Here is a 14,999-nt window from a genome sequence, read left to right as displayed (position 1 = left end):
TAAAATGACGTCTACTTGTGACCCCTTTGGGGTTTGATTTCAGACGCAAGCATTAAAAAAGTCCCAGTTAACAATGATATTATTGGGACTGTTTTTATGCTTTTTATTTTTTGACAGTTTTGAGATTAGTGTTTTACAAATAAAGTATTACTATTAACGACCAACCACGATGTAACACGGTGCAATGATTCCTCAAACTCATTCGTTGTAATATTGTATGTTTCAACTCTAAATTTAAGGTCTGGATTTCAACTGCAGAGTTATTCATTTTCTTAATAAACAATCTGCGGAGGAGAACCAAAACCTAACGATGGGTGTGACGTAAGAGTGTGCTAAAAACCTATTTTCCGCACGGGTAGCGCGCATGAGGGAGTGTGCACGCCCCCCTCAAGCGTTACAGAGCCCCCGTCCTGATGATATGTGGGACACATAGCGGAGAGAGCGCATTGTGTCACGGTATAGCCTCAGGAGGCACCGTGCATTGTGGTGTCAGAGTTTAATAAACCAAGACCACGCTCAGTCAAAAGGGAATATTGTGTTATAAATGAAAATGAAAATAATTAGCTGATTTGCCTTAAACCTCGTTTTTCAGTCAATTCACGATTATTTTCTGCAATATAAACATTTAGTCTTAATAAAACTTCATAAACTACATGCATGGTATTGCAGCAGTAAAAGCAGGTGTATAGGTCTATCATAAAATAAATGGATGAATGAGTTCTGTTTAGATGCACAGGGTCCCAGTATTGTTGTTGTCATAGCTTAGTGGGACACTGTTATTGTTGTTAACTCTAAATGTCTTTTTTTTAATGACAAGCACAAATGTTTGTCCTCAAACTGCAACAGCTCAGCAGAATTCAACCCAGAGTTTACTTTGCAAATTAAAACTAGGATGAATTATTATGTCTTTCATGCTTCTCTCAGAAGGAATGCATAAGGGTTTGTTCACACTCAGTGTTTCTTCAGGTAACACAGGCATTAGTTTTGCACAGTGTTCCCCAGAGGGCACAGAATGGTGCCTATACTAATTTAGTGCGGGAGCTCGGTTTTAATGAAATGTGGTCTACTGCATATTCCAGACAGAGCAGGAGCCAGAGCCAGATTAAAGGCCTGCTCCAAAAGATTGGATCCACTTTAGCAAGAATGATAGGGTGTAAAACCAACTGCTAAACAGGATTGCGGTTCCCTTTTCAGCTTCATTAATCAAAATAAAAACTGAAACCCATTTTAAATCACAACAAAGTCACTGGGATTCAAAGTAGGGAGGAATGGTTCTTATTTACAAACGTATAATATTTAGAGAAGCAGCTAATTATTTGCTCAGCAAATTAATTTCAATTTTGGCATGTTTCTGCATTTGGAAAATAATTTCTATCCAAAACTAACAAACTTCTTTCTCTTGAGCCCGGCTCTGTTTTTAAGTTGTTCTTATACAATCTCTCATTATGTTACTACTAAGTTAACTTCAACTGAAGAACATCTCAGTAAATAAAGTATTTTTCTGAGGCTGACCTGGCAGCTACTCAAAGACCCCTATCACTCGACCACATTTTGTTAACCACTGTTGTGGTTAAATATACACTGGATTAATGTTATCCATGTTCATCAAGACAGTAAAGAGGATTTTAGAGAGTGAAAGCTGCTACTCTTCTGCACAAGTAGATTTGCTCATTGTTACATCCCTCTTACTTCCTTGCAGTGACAGTGTCTGGGTCGTGCATGGGCTTAATGACCCCCATCAGCCACACCTTACGAGGTGTGGCGTGATATGGGGGTTGCCATTCTTTTGATGCTGAAGCTCACCACATCTCATTTTGACACCTATTTTGCCTCTTTACATGATTTATTAGAATAATAATTTATTTTTGTAACTCTGATATCTAGTCTCTGCTCGGTCAGTAGGTCATAACACTAATGCCACAAATTGAAATACGCCAAAGTAAGTTTTAAAAAATTTTTTTAGAATCACAGATTCTACTAAACATGCAAAACTGTAAAAACATGACACAAGGAAATCGCAATTAGTTTAACATTGCAATAGACGAGAATAATACCTGTGGCCGTGGCAGCAAAGACTGCAACAGCTATAGTCTATGAATTCTTAGAAGATATCAAAATAAAATAAAAATGCTAAGTCAGATACTTTTTACACCGGGCTCAGGCACCTAGACGGTTCTTGCACTCCAGAAAGTCTTGATCATAAAACTGTGTGTGCAGTGAAAGGAGCAAAAATGATTTGCCTTTATAAAAACAGTACCGTGTAGATGATCAATAGCATGTGAAATGTTTTGGTCCTTTCTCATCCAAGACTTCCTGACGTGCCAGAACTTTTAACTTTTAGCTGGTACACTACAACAGGCATGTTTAAAAATTCCTCATACTTACTCTGTGACAGACTGCTTAGTTTTAACTTAGTGCAAAACAAACTGAAGTCAAAGATGTTCAGTTAACCTGAGTGAATATAATACAATGTGCACATAGTGGTATTTTAGCATACTTGTAAATGTTGCATTTACTGTCTAAGGGTTACTGAACATCATCCATCATCCAATCAATCATCCATTTGCCTTTTACTATGTAATAAAACAGCTACTCTGGTGTGGTACAAAAGTACAAATAATGTAATACAACTGCCTGCCCAATTGTTGACACATAAATGTGAATGGGAGGGGTGTAAGTGATTGAGGGGGAACACTTCCAGTTATATTAAATTATTCATCAAATATGAAGAAATCCCTTCTGGCAACAAAGTGACAAGCTTTCCACCAGCTGGATGATATGAACCTTGCAGAGTGTTCCACTCTAACTTGTAAAATGACTGTTCAAGTTAAATCACTAATGATGTACATCCATTCAACAACCCATTTTTCATGAGACACTCTTGTATGCAGGCTTACATGTTCTTTCATTTACACTATTATTACAGTATTGTCTTTTATTCTGCCTCGATCCACTGCAGTCCTCAAGGAATCTCTAGTTCACAGAATTCAGATTTTACTGCCCCTGAAAATAGTCCATCAATATGCACATTTTTTTTTTTTTAAACATGCATTTATAAACATCATCTTATCTGAGGAGTGTACATACATTAAAGATCACTAAACATGTAAATAAGAGAAGAAGAGTTCGACTGACCTGTGCTCTGAGCCTCATAATGTATTGCACTAGTACTTGGCCACTATATTTCTCATTTGCCTCCACTGTTTTCCTTAGTCCACCATTCTCTGCTCTGCTCTGCTGTCACATATAGATTCTGGGCCAGCAAAACTATGCCAGTCCTATAGGGGATAATTCTCTCTCTCTCTCTCTCTCTGTCTCTCTCTCTGTCTCTCTCTCTCTCTGTCACTCTCTCTCTCTCTCTCTCTCTCTCTCTCTCTCGCTCTTACACACACACACAAACACACACATACTCACACATTCACCTGAAATGCTTGTTTAGAAACGGAGTAAGATTACAGTGTTCTATATATTTACGTTTACACTGGACCTCCGCTACAGCAGGTGGCAGTGTGCCCCGTTGGGTCGTATCAGCAACTACTTTTATTTAAATGTAGAAGAAGAACCAACCCCCAACAGTACAGCAAAAGTTAGCAGGCAGCAGCTAGCAAACATTCACTAAGTAGAAATGAATTAAAGGTGCAAGTTAAACGTTGAGCTTCTCAGCGCCTTACTACGCCGCCAGCTGACGCTGCGGAAACACTTTACGTTGAACTACTTGCTGCGTTGAATTAGTTATGGAGAAGACCTTCAGTCAGTGGAAGAATCAGTGTCTGAACAAGCTGGACATGAGCAAGAAAGGCAGTGTGGATCAAGATATTGAGCATGTCGTGTCTCTGCTCAACAGCTGCGAGGAGTACTTCACCACCAGCTCCTGCTCTGGGAGAATCATCCTCATCGACGGGGTAAGAGAGGCTTCACTGAGGACTGACCTGGGAAAGAAAAGCATCTTAAACGATTCGGACTTGAACTGGCCTACAGTGGTGTAACACATCTGTATTGTTATATTAAATTCCAGTTTTCACTCTCTAGGCTCCAGAACATAGCGAGGTCCAGAAACAAAACTGTGTCTGGCTGTTCGTCTCACATCAGAAATGCACCTTTGATGACCTGGTGAGGCACGATGCACTCTTGTTATTGCATTTGATGGTGATGATGATTGAATGAATCACTGCATGTCAGTGTGCTTCAGATGTCTGGTCTGAACGGGTCCAGGGGTGATGCTGTGCTGAAGTTTGAACCCTTTGTCCTCCACGTTCAGTGCAGGAGGCTGGAAGATGCACAGCTGGTGGTGAGAATGACAGTCTATTGTTGATTTATTAAGATGCGGTGACTTTCAGAAGTCTTTATTCCTGTGAGTCTGTATGGCAGACTTTCAAACACATCTGTTTCACTTCAGTATATATACTGAACTCTTTGTTCAGTATATATACTGATTCTTAGAGGTATGTGTATACACAGTCTTAGGGGTATTCTAGTGTTGGATGACTGTGCAAATGTTTTGGGAACTTCATCCATCATGTAACACCAGCAGAAATGTCTGAATTGTCTGATCTGACCAAATTCATTCTGTAACAAGCCTGAGTCAGTCTCTGATTACAAGAGTAGTGTGTGTTTAGTGTTTAAAGGCTGATCACACGAAATAAGAATCTGACGTGTTTTCATCCTTACTGCACTTTGCATGAAGTTAATTGATAAACCAAAACTACTCATGATCGTTTTGTAGACACTTATTTTACTTTTTAGTTCTAAAAGCTTTTGCATAGCGCTGTAAGTCAGTGCTGTCTGTGACTTGATTCTAATGCCTCACAGACCAACTCACCACTTTCAGCATGTTTTGTTTGTCTTGCAGCATTCAGTGGCCGTCAACTCAGGCTTCAGGAACTCTGGCCTCACTGTCAGCAAGACAGGGAAGATCATCACGGTATGCTTTCAAACTAATTTAAATGGATTGAGGGATTGTAAATAAAATTTACATTCAACTCTCAATAGCGCTCAACTCTTTTTTAAAAAAATAAAAGACAGGCATGATACACTGTGTTAACATGTATTAACCTTGAATGGTGAATGAAGAAATAGTGCCCCATGTTGATAGAATTCTTAACCAAGAAACAGATTGTGTTCAGCACCATGTAAGGTTTGAACAGTGTGCATTTTGGCACTCCATTTGGAAAAAGTCATGTTCTGTGCTTCTGATTAGTTGTTGTTGTTTTTTTACTATATTTTAGTCAACGGCAACTAAGGCCATTTTGCCTAGTTTTAGTATGGTATAGTTTACAGTACAGTTTTCTTTTTTCTGTAGGGCTTGCTGAAGAAAGAGAAAAAAACATTGTCTAAAATGAAGACAAAAACTCAAGGTGTAAACATGTTTTGTTTTATTTTATCCCTCCAGGCAGTGCGTAGCACCCATGGCCTTGAGGTTCCTCTGGGCCACGAAGGAAAGCTTCTAGTTGAACATGAGTACATTGACTTTCTTACGCAGATAGCCAATCAGAAGATGGAGGAGAACCTTAGACGGATACACAGGTTGGTAAACTGGTTGGCTGTGAAACAAAAATATGAAACCTTCTTGTTAGAAATCATTTCAAAATCTTTTTTTTCTCTCTGTCATCTCCAGGTTTTACGAGAACCTCCAGTCTGCCCTGCCTACAGAGAAACTACAAAATGTACAAATCACAGATCTTCCAAATTCACTGGAACCTCAAGAACCCCCTAACACACCGGAGACAGAAAATGCCGAAGAGGAAAAAGGAATAGAGCAGAGGAACAAAACAAGTGTGTATAAACGAAGGCGGAAGAGGGAACAACACCAGACTGACTCTTGTCAGGGTGACGGGGACAGCAGCACGCCAGACCTGAATGACTGTCTGAATCTGTTCACATGAACTAGTGGCTCTGCACAAAAAAACCCTACCGAGTTTGTCATGGACTGGATTATAGACTTGCTCCTTTTTAAATGTTTCAGGGCTGATTGTTGAGCAGAGACATTCATGTTGACTTGAACAATACAGCTAGTCATGATGTGATGTTGGATGGAGTCCAACATCACAGGTGATCTACCATTTTTACTGGAACCCAAATTGAACTGCTATATTTCCAGTGTTTCTGACAGAAACTAAATGCAAATAAAATACTTTGTCCAAGCTCTCTGCAGGCCCTTTTCTCTTTTAGAGTTAATTGACTTTAATCTAGAATTAAATTAAATGTGTGTTTTACAAGCCTTACACTATTGCATCACAACAACTAAATGCTCTAATACAGAAAGCCAAAAGGGACAAAAGAAACACATGAAAATAGAGAAAAGAGAGCAGCAGAAGGAAGCAAATTTGTACATTCACACATGCATATGCAGCACATAAATATGATATAAACAAGGTTGCAAAATTTGTTAGGGATCAATAATGGATTAAAAAGATGAATGAAGCCACCATTAAAATGATCAAATGTAGAATATTATATTATTGACACTGGCCACTGGAGGGCAGTAGTGCTTATGATATAAGTCTTCTAACCTGCCTGGTGGCCATTTACCTTAAAGCTTAATAATGTTGTTTTCCTTTTCTACTTTTTTTACTTGTATTTTCTTGGGCATCTATGGGGATGTACCAACTACTACCAGCCTTCTCTGGTTAGTTAGTTCTTTGAGATTAAGAGCAAGTGCTGTTTACTTCTCTAGTAATGTGCCATTAAAGAGAGCTGAGCAGCATAACTAGTCAAGTGATGTTGTATAGTAGCAGGGCAAGCGATTTTTGGTCAGTCAGTATTTAACTAATGAGCAGATATAGCTGTTGTAGCACAAGTCTAACGGATTAGATCTACTCTGATAATTATAAACCTTCTATCAGGCAGAAAAACGAGAGAAAGATGAAAATTCTGTCTGTTCTATCGAAGGTACAATGGTAATGGTTTCTCTATTGCTCCACACTCATTTGAAGTTTTTTTTAAATCTATTTTTCAGTGGCACTGTAGCTTCAGTTGACATTTTATCACATAACTGTTCCACCTCAGCCAATGTGAAAACCTTGCAAAAAACAGATAATTTCTATTTATTTTCTGTTTTCCTGTTTATCCAAGTCCAATGAGAACTCCTTAACCAGAATTCTCTGTTCTTTGCCTTATTCACTAGTTTTGCTCTGTAGTAATGTAAGTTTGTGCTCAGTAGACTGAAAGTGGCCCTTTAGAGATTGTTCAGTGAAATAGAATAAATTCCCTGGTCCACTCAGATGATTGAATAAAGTCACAGGAGCGGAAGGGCAAGGTTTCCCTCTCAAAGAATCACATAAAAAAGCCAAAGAACAACTTCCTTCATCTCTGAGGGGTATACCATCAGCACAGCGGTCTTTGGTATAGTCATAATTGTCATCTCTGGATGCTATTTGGACTGAAGTTATGTGTAACTGCATCAGTAAAACTGGATTGTTGACCAGAAATGGAAAAAATGGATCAGGAAGTACAATAGTGACTGCAAATTGAAAGTTGGATTCTTCATCATCACGTCAGAAGTAGTCAGTCATCACCTCCATCTTGCAACTGGATTCCTTATCGTCGTGGTAGCAGTACACCAGACTGAATACACCATGCTCTACTTCCAGGTGGTTATTATGGCAGCTACAGTGATGCTGGTTTACTACTGTGAGTTCACAGACACCTTCAGTCCGGCACAGCAGGGCTTCATCTGCCGAGATCCAACTTTGACTAAACCTGATCCTGGACCTGAACAGAAAAGCCGCATACAACCAGTTATACTGTACTCTGTGGTGGGCGGACTGCCTGTTGTATTGGTGAGTCGACTCAAGCTTTTGTTTTACTTTGTGGTGATTAAGATAATGATGATACCATTAACAGAGCTAGAGACATGGATACAGAGAGGCACACACCCTTAAACAACAATAAAAGTTCATTTATATCTCAGCTTCTTGACTGCTCTTCATCATTAAATATGAATTGAAGCCACTCCTTTTCATAAAATGTCTGCTGACTCTGTGTTCTGATTAGCTAGGTTACCTCCCTACAGCATTCATAGATTTCTTGATGCATCTTTAAATTAATGCTGTAGCTATTCCCAACAATGTGTGACAAGTGACAAGAGACAGCTTAGAGAGAAAGAGAAACAGAAGAAACAACGATGTGATGGCTTGTAGATGACAAGAGGCTTAATCTGCATTTAACTGATGCGTCTGCTTCCCCGAAGAGATAAAACAATAGATGGCATCAGATCTGTTTGGAGTGATGGGATGGGAACAGTAACCTTCCACAGTAAAATAAATGATCCAAATAGAAATGCCATATTTATGTCATGTCCTCTACACTCATATTCACTGTCTGGATTCTGACTGGCACTATTTCAACTTGCAAGCAACGTGTTGTTCCATTTAACTCTGCAATGGTTTAATGGCAGCCAAATGAAGAATTAGTGATGCCATCTGTCAGCAAATCAGCTGCTCATATTCGCAGAATTTGGATGGAAATGAACAATAATTTGCATTTTTGTTTGCAATTTCAGTCACAGTCTGTGCTACGTTTGGATGAAGACAATGTTTGAAATGAAAATCTTGAAGCAAAACTGATCAACATTTTTATATTAAGTAGATCAAATGACTAGATGTATCATAAAGGATGTGTTAACTGACTTGCGCCCCCCAAAAATACAAACAAAGTTATCAACATATCTAATGTGCAGGCTATTTTCTGTGATTGCCTGTACTTGTACTGGATACAACCCATGTCATAAACCAATATAGTACAGATGTTTGTCTTTGTTTAGGTTTGTGGTCACTTGTGGCACAAACCCCACAGACAATTATCACTTCCCCTCATAGATTGTTTTGCATCTTTCACCTCATTGTTGTAGTTTTATGCCCCCCAAATAACAACAACTGAGCTTTCTAACTAGAGGATTAACCCACACCACCCGCTCAACACTAAACTGACACTAAATTTTGCTCATTCTTCTCTCTTCTCATGTGTTGTCTTTTTCATTCATTCATTAATTAATTTTTTTTTCTTTTTTTTTCTTTTTTTGCAGATTTCCGGTGTAGAGCTAGTTATCTTCATTCTTCAGTACAACTCAAACAACCTTTATGACCAAGAGAAGGTTGTTGTCATGGGGGACTGTTGCTACGTGAACCCTATGGTCCGCAGGACCTTCCGTTTCCTTGGTAATCTAAGGATAACACAAAAACCACAGTAAAATAATTAGTACTAACATTCAGGAGTTATTTTATTTTATTTGTAATTGCACCTTTATTTGGTTTGATTAAAAGTGTCATGTATGTTTTACATCTGTTAGTTTATCCACAATTGATGTACTTGTCTGGCTGTTGGAGGTTTGGCCACCATTAGCGTACCAGGTGTCACATCAGTGGCTAGCACAATTTGTAGCTATTATTTTAATTGTTAAAGGGGAGGGAAAATGTCTTGTGTAATGATGGCACCTCTGGGCTGATGTAATAAACAAGTAAAAATATGCTCAGTGTAACCATCAGCCTCAGATGTTTTTACAGATGTTAGTGCTACTTTCTCAGCTGAAGTCACACAATCTGATTTCAGCATGATAGTAGGCTTCATCATTTTAGCTTTACTTTTGTGTGTACATGAATTATTTATTTGAGTTACAGTTTCTACTAAAGCCTGAATCAGTCACCTTTAATGTATGTGAATGTGACAAGATAAGCAAACTAGCCGATTTTAATTGCTTCCATTTGTATACTGATGGAAGTAATCTAATCTAATCCATATGTTTTTCTGTAGGTGTCTATGTTTTCGGTCTGTTTTCAACCGACATCTTTGTTAACGGTGGTCAGCTGGTCACTGGAAGTCTGGCTCCTTACTTCTTGACCGTTTGCCAGCCTAATTACACTGCTCTCGGCTGCCAGGATACAGCGCTCTTTGTCAGCCAATCAGATGCCTGCACTGGTGACCCTGATGAGATCATGAGAGCCAGGAAGACGTTTCCCTCCAAAGAGGCTGCACTGAGTCTGTACCCAGCTGTTTACCTGGCAGTGAGTGCCACTGTTGACACTAACGCAAAGGAATTCGATTTGCGAAAGGAAGCCTAATGTATGGTTTTTGAGAGGTGTCACAGAAATAATCTTCCTTTTCAGATGTACCTCATGTCCTGTATTGGCTCCAGTGGAGGTCGACTGGCTGGTCCTCTCCTCAGTCTATCATTGGTCAGTCTGGCTCTGCTGACAGGGATCAACAGAGTGGCTGAATATCGTAACCACTGGAGTGATGTTATAGCAGGACAAGCCATTGGGGTTGCTATTGCTGTATTTCTGGTCAGTTATTATTCATTAAATAAACAGAAATAGCAGTCATAACACAGGTCTCTAGAAATGATTCAAAATGATTTGACCACAGAGACACGTTAAACTAAGGTGTGTCCTGTAATTAGCATCACAGATGTCTCCAACTTGTAATCAGTCAGTCTGGCTATTTAACGTGTGAAAAGTAGTCACTGTGCTGTTTGGTGTCATGGTGTGTATCACACTGAACATGGACCACAGAAAGCTAAGGAGAGAGTTATCTCAGGACATTAGAGAGAAAATTATAGACAAGCACGTTTACGGTAAAGGCTATAAGACCATCTCCAAGCAGCTTGATGTTCCTGTGGGCCAAAACACCTGTCATCAGGTCCAGAAGTCTCATTGAGAGTTACAGAAATCACTTGATTGCGGTGATTGCCTCAAAAGGTTGTGCAACACAATATTAAATTAAGGGTACCATCATTTTTGTGCAGGCCAGTTTCATTAGGTTTTTTTTTTTTTTTTAAATGATTCTGTTGAACCACAATTCAAAATCAGTGTCTGATTTTCATTAGTTAATTCTCAGTACATTTTTATTTAGTATTACATTTGTTTGTTTCAACTTGTTTCAGAGACTATCATGGGGTTTTCTTTCTTTAACAGAAGGGTACCAACAATTTTGTCCTCGTCTGTATGTGTTTCTTTGCTTGGACTGAATGCAGACTGTACTAAGTAATACAGCCTACACCTAACCCAAGGCAAAAGGTATTACAGATAGCTTTAGCCTTGGTTTGAGCATCGTTGCTTTTATTATATGTCCCCTGGTTAAGAGGGTGACAAGAAACAAGAAGAGAGAGAAATGACATGCAACACAAGCCCACAGTCAGCCTGAAAACTAACAAAGTCTTGGTTATGTGCTACGCGCTATAACAATGTGGCTCCAGATATCTCTGATGTTAAATTCAGTGTTTTGTCAAACCATCCGTCTGCCCCTACCGACTTCACACGCTGGTTTCATTATTCACAGTAATTGTGCCACCTGATTCTTCATCATAATTACTATGCCCACTAGAGTGCGCCACTAGAGCCACATTTATTTTTAACCAGACTCACAAACTGTGAATACTATGTATTTTTGTTGCTGTGCGAGATGATGGGGTGAGTGAGGTAGAGGACGAGTGAAAAGTTATGACCCCTAATCAAAAAAGGCCTTCCTCTGTGTGTCGTGCCACGGTGCACTTGGATACTTTCAGCGGTATCACATAAATATACAGTATACACTGTGTAACACTGACAGGTTTGCCTGTACTTTTCCACAGCTTTAATCAATAGATTAACGTTTCCAAAATGATTGTCTACCTATTCATTTGTCAAGAAAACAATAAACACTCGCCGGCTGCCCTCTTAAATAAATTCTCTCAATCTAAAATAATAATTTTCTTTAACATTTGTCACATTTTAAATACTCTCATCAAAATCAAATCTCTTTTCAGAGACTTATTCCAGTACTTTGGTCCTGAACATCATTATATTACTTGGCCAAATACATAGTAGACTCTTTCTTTTATATAAAACTGGATTAATGGACTAAACTGCTGCAGGACACAGCACATGAATCGTTGTTGGTTGGATGATGTTGAATTCCTCTTTTGTATATAGACTCATACACATCAGTGTTGACTGTAACAGAAAGCTGGGTCTAGAAACAATCCAAATAAAAGAACAAAATGATGAGGCTCCATCTCCCTGCAGTCACATTAAACAGTCCCTAGATTTATTTGTTTGTTGTGTCATTGGGGGATGATTTGTGTGCAAGATATTTTTAGACTGATTAAATCACCATGACTGTTTCTTCTCCTTTCTTTATTTGTAGGTGGTGTTTGTGGTTCAGTATTTTAAAAAGAGACCAGCGATTCCTCAAAGTCTGTCTGACGCAGGCACAGCTAACACTGATGAGGTTTCACCTCAAATCAATCACACCATGGAGGCCAGTGACAAATATGTCGTCTCACAGGTAAAGTATACAAGTTAGTAAGACACAACATAGCACACTGTATATGAAATATAGTATATCCATTGTTACTGTTCTTTTGACATGACTGAGATAGAAATTGTTGTATGCTGACAATCAGTGTACCATGAAAATAAAATAGATAGGAAGATCCAGCAGCAGTGTACATAAGTGAAGTGCATTTTGCTTCTTTTTCCTGTTCCCTCAGTGCACAGGATCCTTTACAGAAGTCACATGACTATGACCCAGCACCCGCTTTACTCATGGTCATAACGTGACCATGGGGAGAAAGATCATCATAAACTCTGCATAATACATGGACTTTCATAGTCACCACATTTTCAACCCACCTTTGGCAGCACTGAAGAATTAATCAACTGTTAACTTTGATCATGAGTATTTTATCTCAGAAGTAGAGGAAGATGAAGCCACAAAGTGAGATCTGGCTGGTTCAGTTAAGACGAACAAAAGAGTTTAAACATGACATTCATTTTTGCACTAGCAGAACCTATATAGCATGTAACCTTTTTGTTCAGAGATATTGATATGGTATATATTGATGTTATACTCGGGGCAGCACAGTGGCGAGGTGGTTAGCACTGATGCCTCACAGCAAGAAGGTCACCGGTTTGAATCCATGGGCCGGCTGGCCTTTCTGTGTGGAGTTTGCATGTTCTCCCTGTGTCTGCGTGGGTTCTCTCCAGGTACTCCGGCTTCCTCCCGCCATCCAAAGACATGCTCATTAGGTTAATTGGTGATTCTAAATTGGCCGTAGGTGTGCATGTGAGTGTGAATGGTTGTCTGTCTCTCTGTGTTAGCCCTGTGATGGACTGGCGACCTGTCCAGGGTGTACCCCTGCCTCTCGCCCGATGACAGCTGGGATAGGCTCCAGCAGACCCCCGCGACCCTTAACAGGAATAACCGGGTATAGAAAATGAATGAATGAATGAATGAATGATGTTATACTCTAAATGATGATGCATGCAGCACACTTATCCTTTAGCTAGAGGCAACCAGTTGTTTAATTGCAAACTCTGTTCATGTCTAAAATGTGATGTAGTAAAATTTTGTGACATCATACACCGATCAGGAATAACATTATGACCATTGACAGGTAAATGTCATTGACCATCTTGTGACAATTCAATGTTCTCCTGGGAAACTTTTGGACCTGGCATTCATGTGGATGTTACTTAGACATGTAGCATCCACCTAGACCAGACCAGACACCCCCACCCCATAGGAATGACTCTCCTTGATGGCAGCATCCATCCCCAGCAGGATGCAGCCTGATACAGACACACACACAGAAACGGTTTAAGAACAACTAAAAAAACATGAAGAACAGCACAAGGTGTTGACCTGGCCTCCGAATTCACTAGATCCCAAACTGATCAAGTATCTGTGGGATGATCCACAGAGGCCCCTCCCCTCAACCCATAGGACCCAAAGGTCCCCACTAACAACATTCTGTTGCCAGACACCACAGGACACCCTCAGAAGGACCATGTCCAGGTCAAAATGTTATGCCTGATCGGTGTATACTATGTATATTAGAAGTCCATAGGTTAAGCTTTGATGCAGGAACTGCTTGAGGAGGAGATGGCAGGATGGGTGAAAACTCAACAGGGCTTTCCGAAAGACAGTTGCCCCTCAGCTCAGTGGGTGTGTGGGGGTGACTCCACAGAGCTCCACAGAGCTGAGACTGCACTCTGAGCTAAAGAAGACCTTGAGGTCTTGTGTCCATCACCTGCCAGTAGAGGCTTCCACCAAGCAAGGGCAGCCATCTGACTGCCAAGAAAGACTTGTTCCCAGAAGTCTTCTGCTGGCACTGACAGACTTCTGTAGGTGATGGGCTGGATGAGAGGTCCTCATTTTTGTCTGTTGAAAAGATTTTGAAATAGTTCATCATTTTTGTGTACTTTTTGCGTACGTTTACATTAAGTGTAGTGTAAATGTAGTAAGTAGTCTATGTAGTAAATGTTTTAAATGCATGTTTTATCGTTCAGAGTCTAAAGTTACAAGGAAGAAGTTCCATGATGAATAAGTGTATCTACAGACCAAGGTCAGTGTTGTTGTCCTTGTCTCTGTGTTCCATTGAGGAGAGGGCCATCTTTACTGGCTTTCTGCAAAATTCACAACCCCTCTGCATGTCACATTAAAGCATCCCTCTTAGCTTTGTCAGCCTTTTGTACGTCCATTATCCTGGACTTTTCCTGTCTACAGTGGCTTCCAGTGTGCTGTGGAACATAGTATTATAAATGTAATATTACTGACTTATGACCGTGCAAAAGTTTTTCTGTGATTCAAGTTTTGTTTTTTTTGGAGCATTTTGGAGCATTTAAGTGCTTTGAATCAAAACCTTCAGTAGATCATCAGTGTTGCACTTCCTGTGGGTCCACTCCACTCTTTTGGAGTGGACCCACAGGAAGTGCAACACTGATGATCTACTGAAGGTTTTGATTCAAAGCGCTTAAACGCTCAAAAAAATTTTTTTTTTTAAAAACTTGAATCACAGAAAAACCTTTGCACAGTAATAAGTCAGTAATATTACATTTATAATACTATGTTCCACAGCACACTGGAAGCCATTGTAGACAGGAAAACCCTTGTGGTGTCACTAGAGAGTCCAGGATACTGGATGTACAAAAGGCTGACAAAGCTAAGAGGGATGCTTTAATGTGACATGCAGAGGGGTTATGAGCTTGCTTTGTAGATACACTTATTCATCGTGGAACTGCTTC

At 39.7% G+C, this 14,999-nt stretch overlaps 1 protein-coding gene and 1 pseudogene across 3 annotated transcripts; both read left to right on the top strand.

Annotated features, from left to right (window-relative positions):
- Positions 1-3,397: 3,397 nt before the first annotated feature.
- tyw3 (tRNA-yW synthesizing protein 3 homolog) lies at positions 3,398-6,664 on the top strand. Of its 2 annotated transcripts, XM_084545921.1 has the most exons (6): positions 3,398-3,902; positions 4,030-4,110; positions 4,190-4,288; positions 4,850-4,921; positions 5,390-5,523; positions 5,615-6,664. In XM_084545921.1, exons 1-6 carry the CDS (start codon positions 3,735-3,737, stop codon positions 5,880-5,882), a joined length of 822 nt encoding a protein of 273 aa, XP_084402047.1. In that variant the 5' UTR covers positions 3,398-3,734; the 3' UTR covers positions 5,883-6,664. The 2 variants fall into 2 exon arrangements, with proteins under 2 accessions (XP_084402047.1, XP_084402048.1); XM_084545922.1 differs by lacking the exon at positions 4,190-4,288.
- Positions 6,665-7,347: 683 nt separating this feature from the next.
- LOC311488822 (phospholipid phosphatase-related protein type 5-like) lies at positions 7,348-12,651 on the top strand (annotated as a pseudogene). The gene is made up of 4 exons: positions 7,348-7,778; positions 9,023-9,155; positions 9,748-10,277; positions 12,118-12,651. The product of its transcript is annotated as a phospholipid phosphatase-related protein type 5-like (transcript).
- Positions 12,652-14,999: the final 2,348 nt, after the last annotated feature.

Source organism: Chelon labrosus (genome assembly GCF_963514085.1).
Source record: "Chelon labrosus genome assembly, chromosome: 6".
Classification (NCBI taxonomy): domain Eukaryota; kingdom Metazoa; phylum Chordata; class Actinopteri; order Mugiliformes; family Mugilidae; genus Chelon; species Chelon labrosus.
Note: the sequence above shows the minus strand (reverse complement) of the source record. Positions and strands in the feature narration are given on the sequence as shown.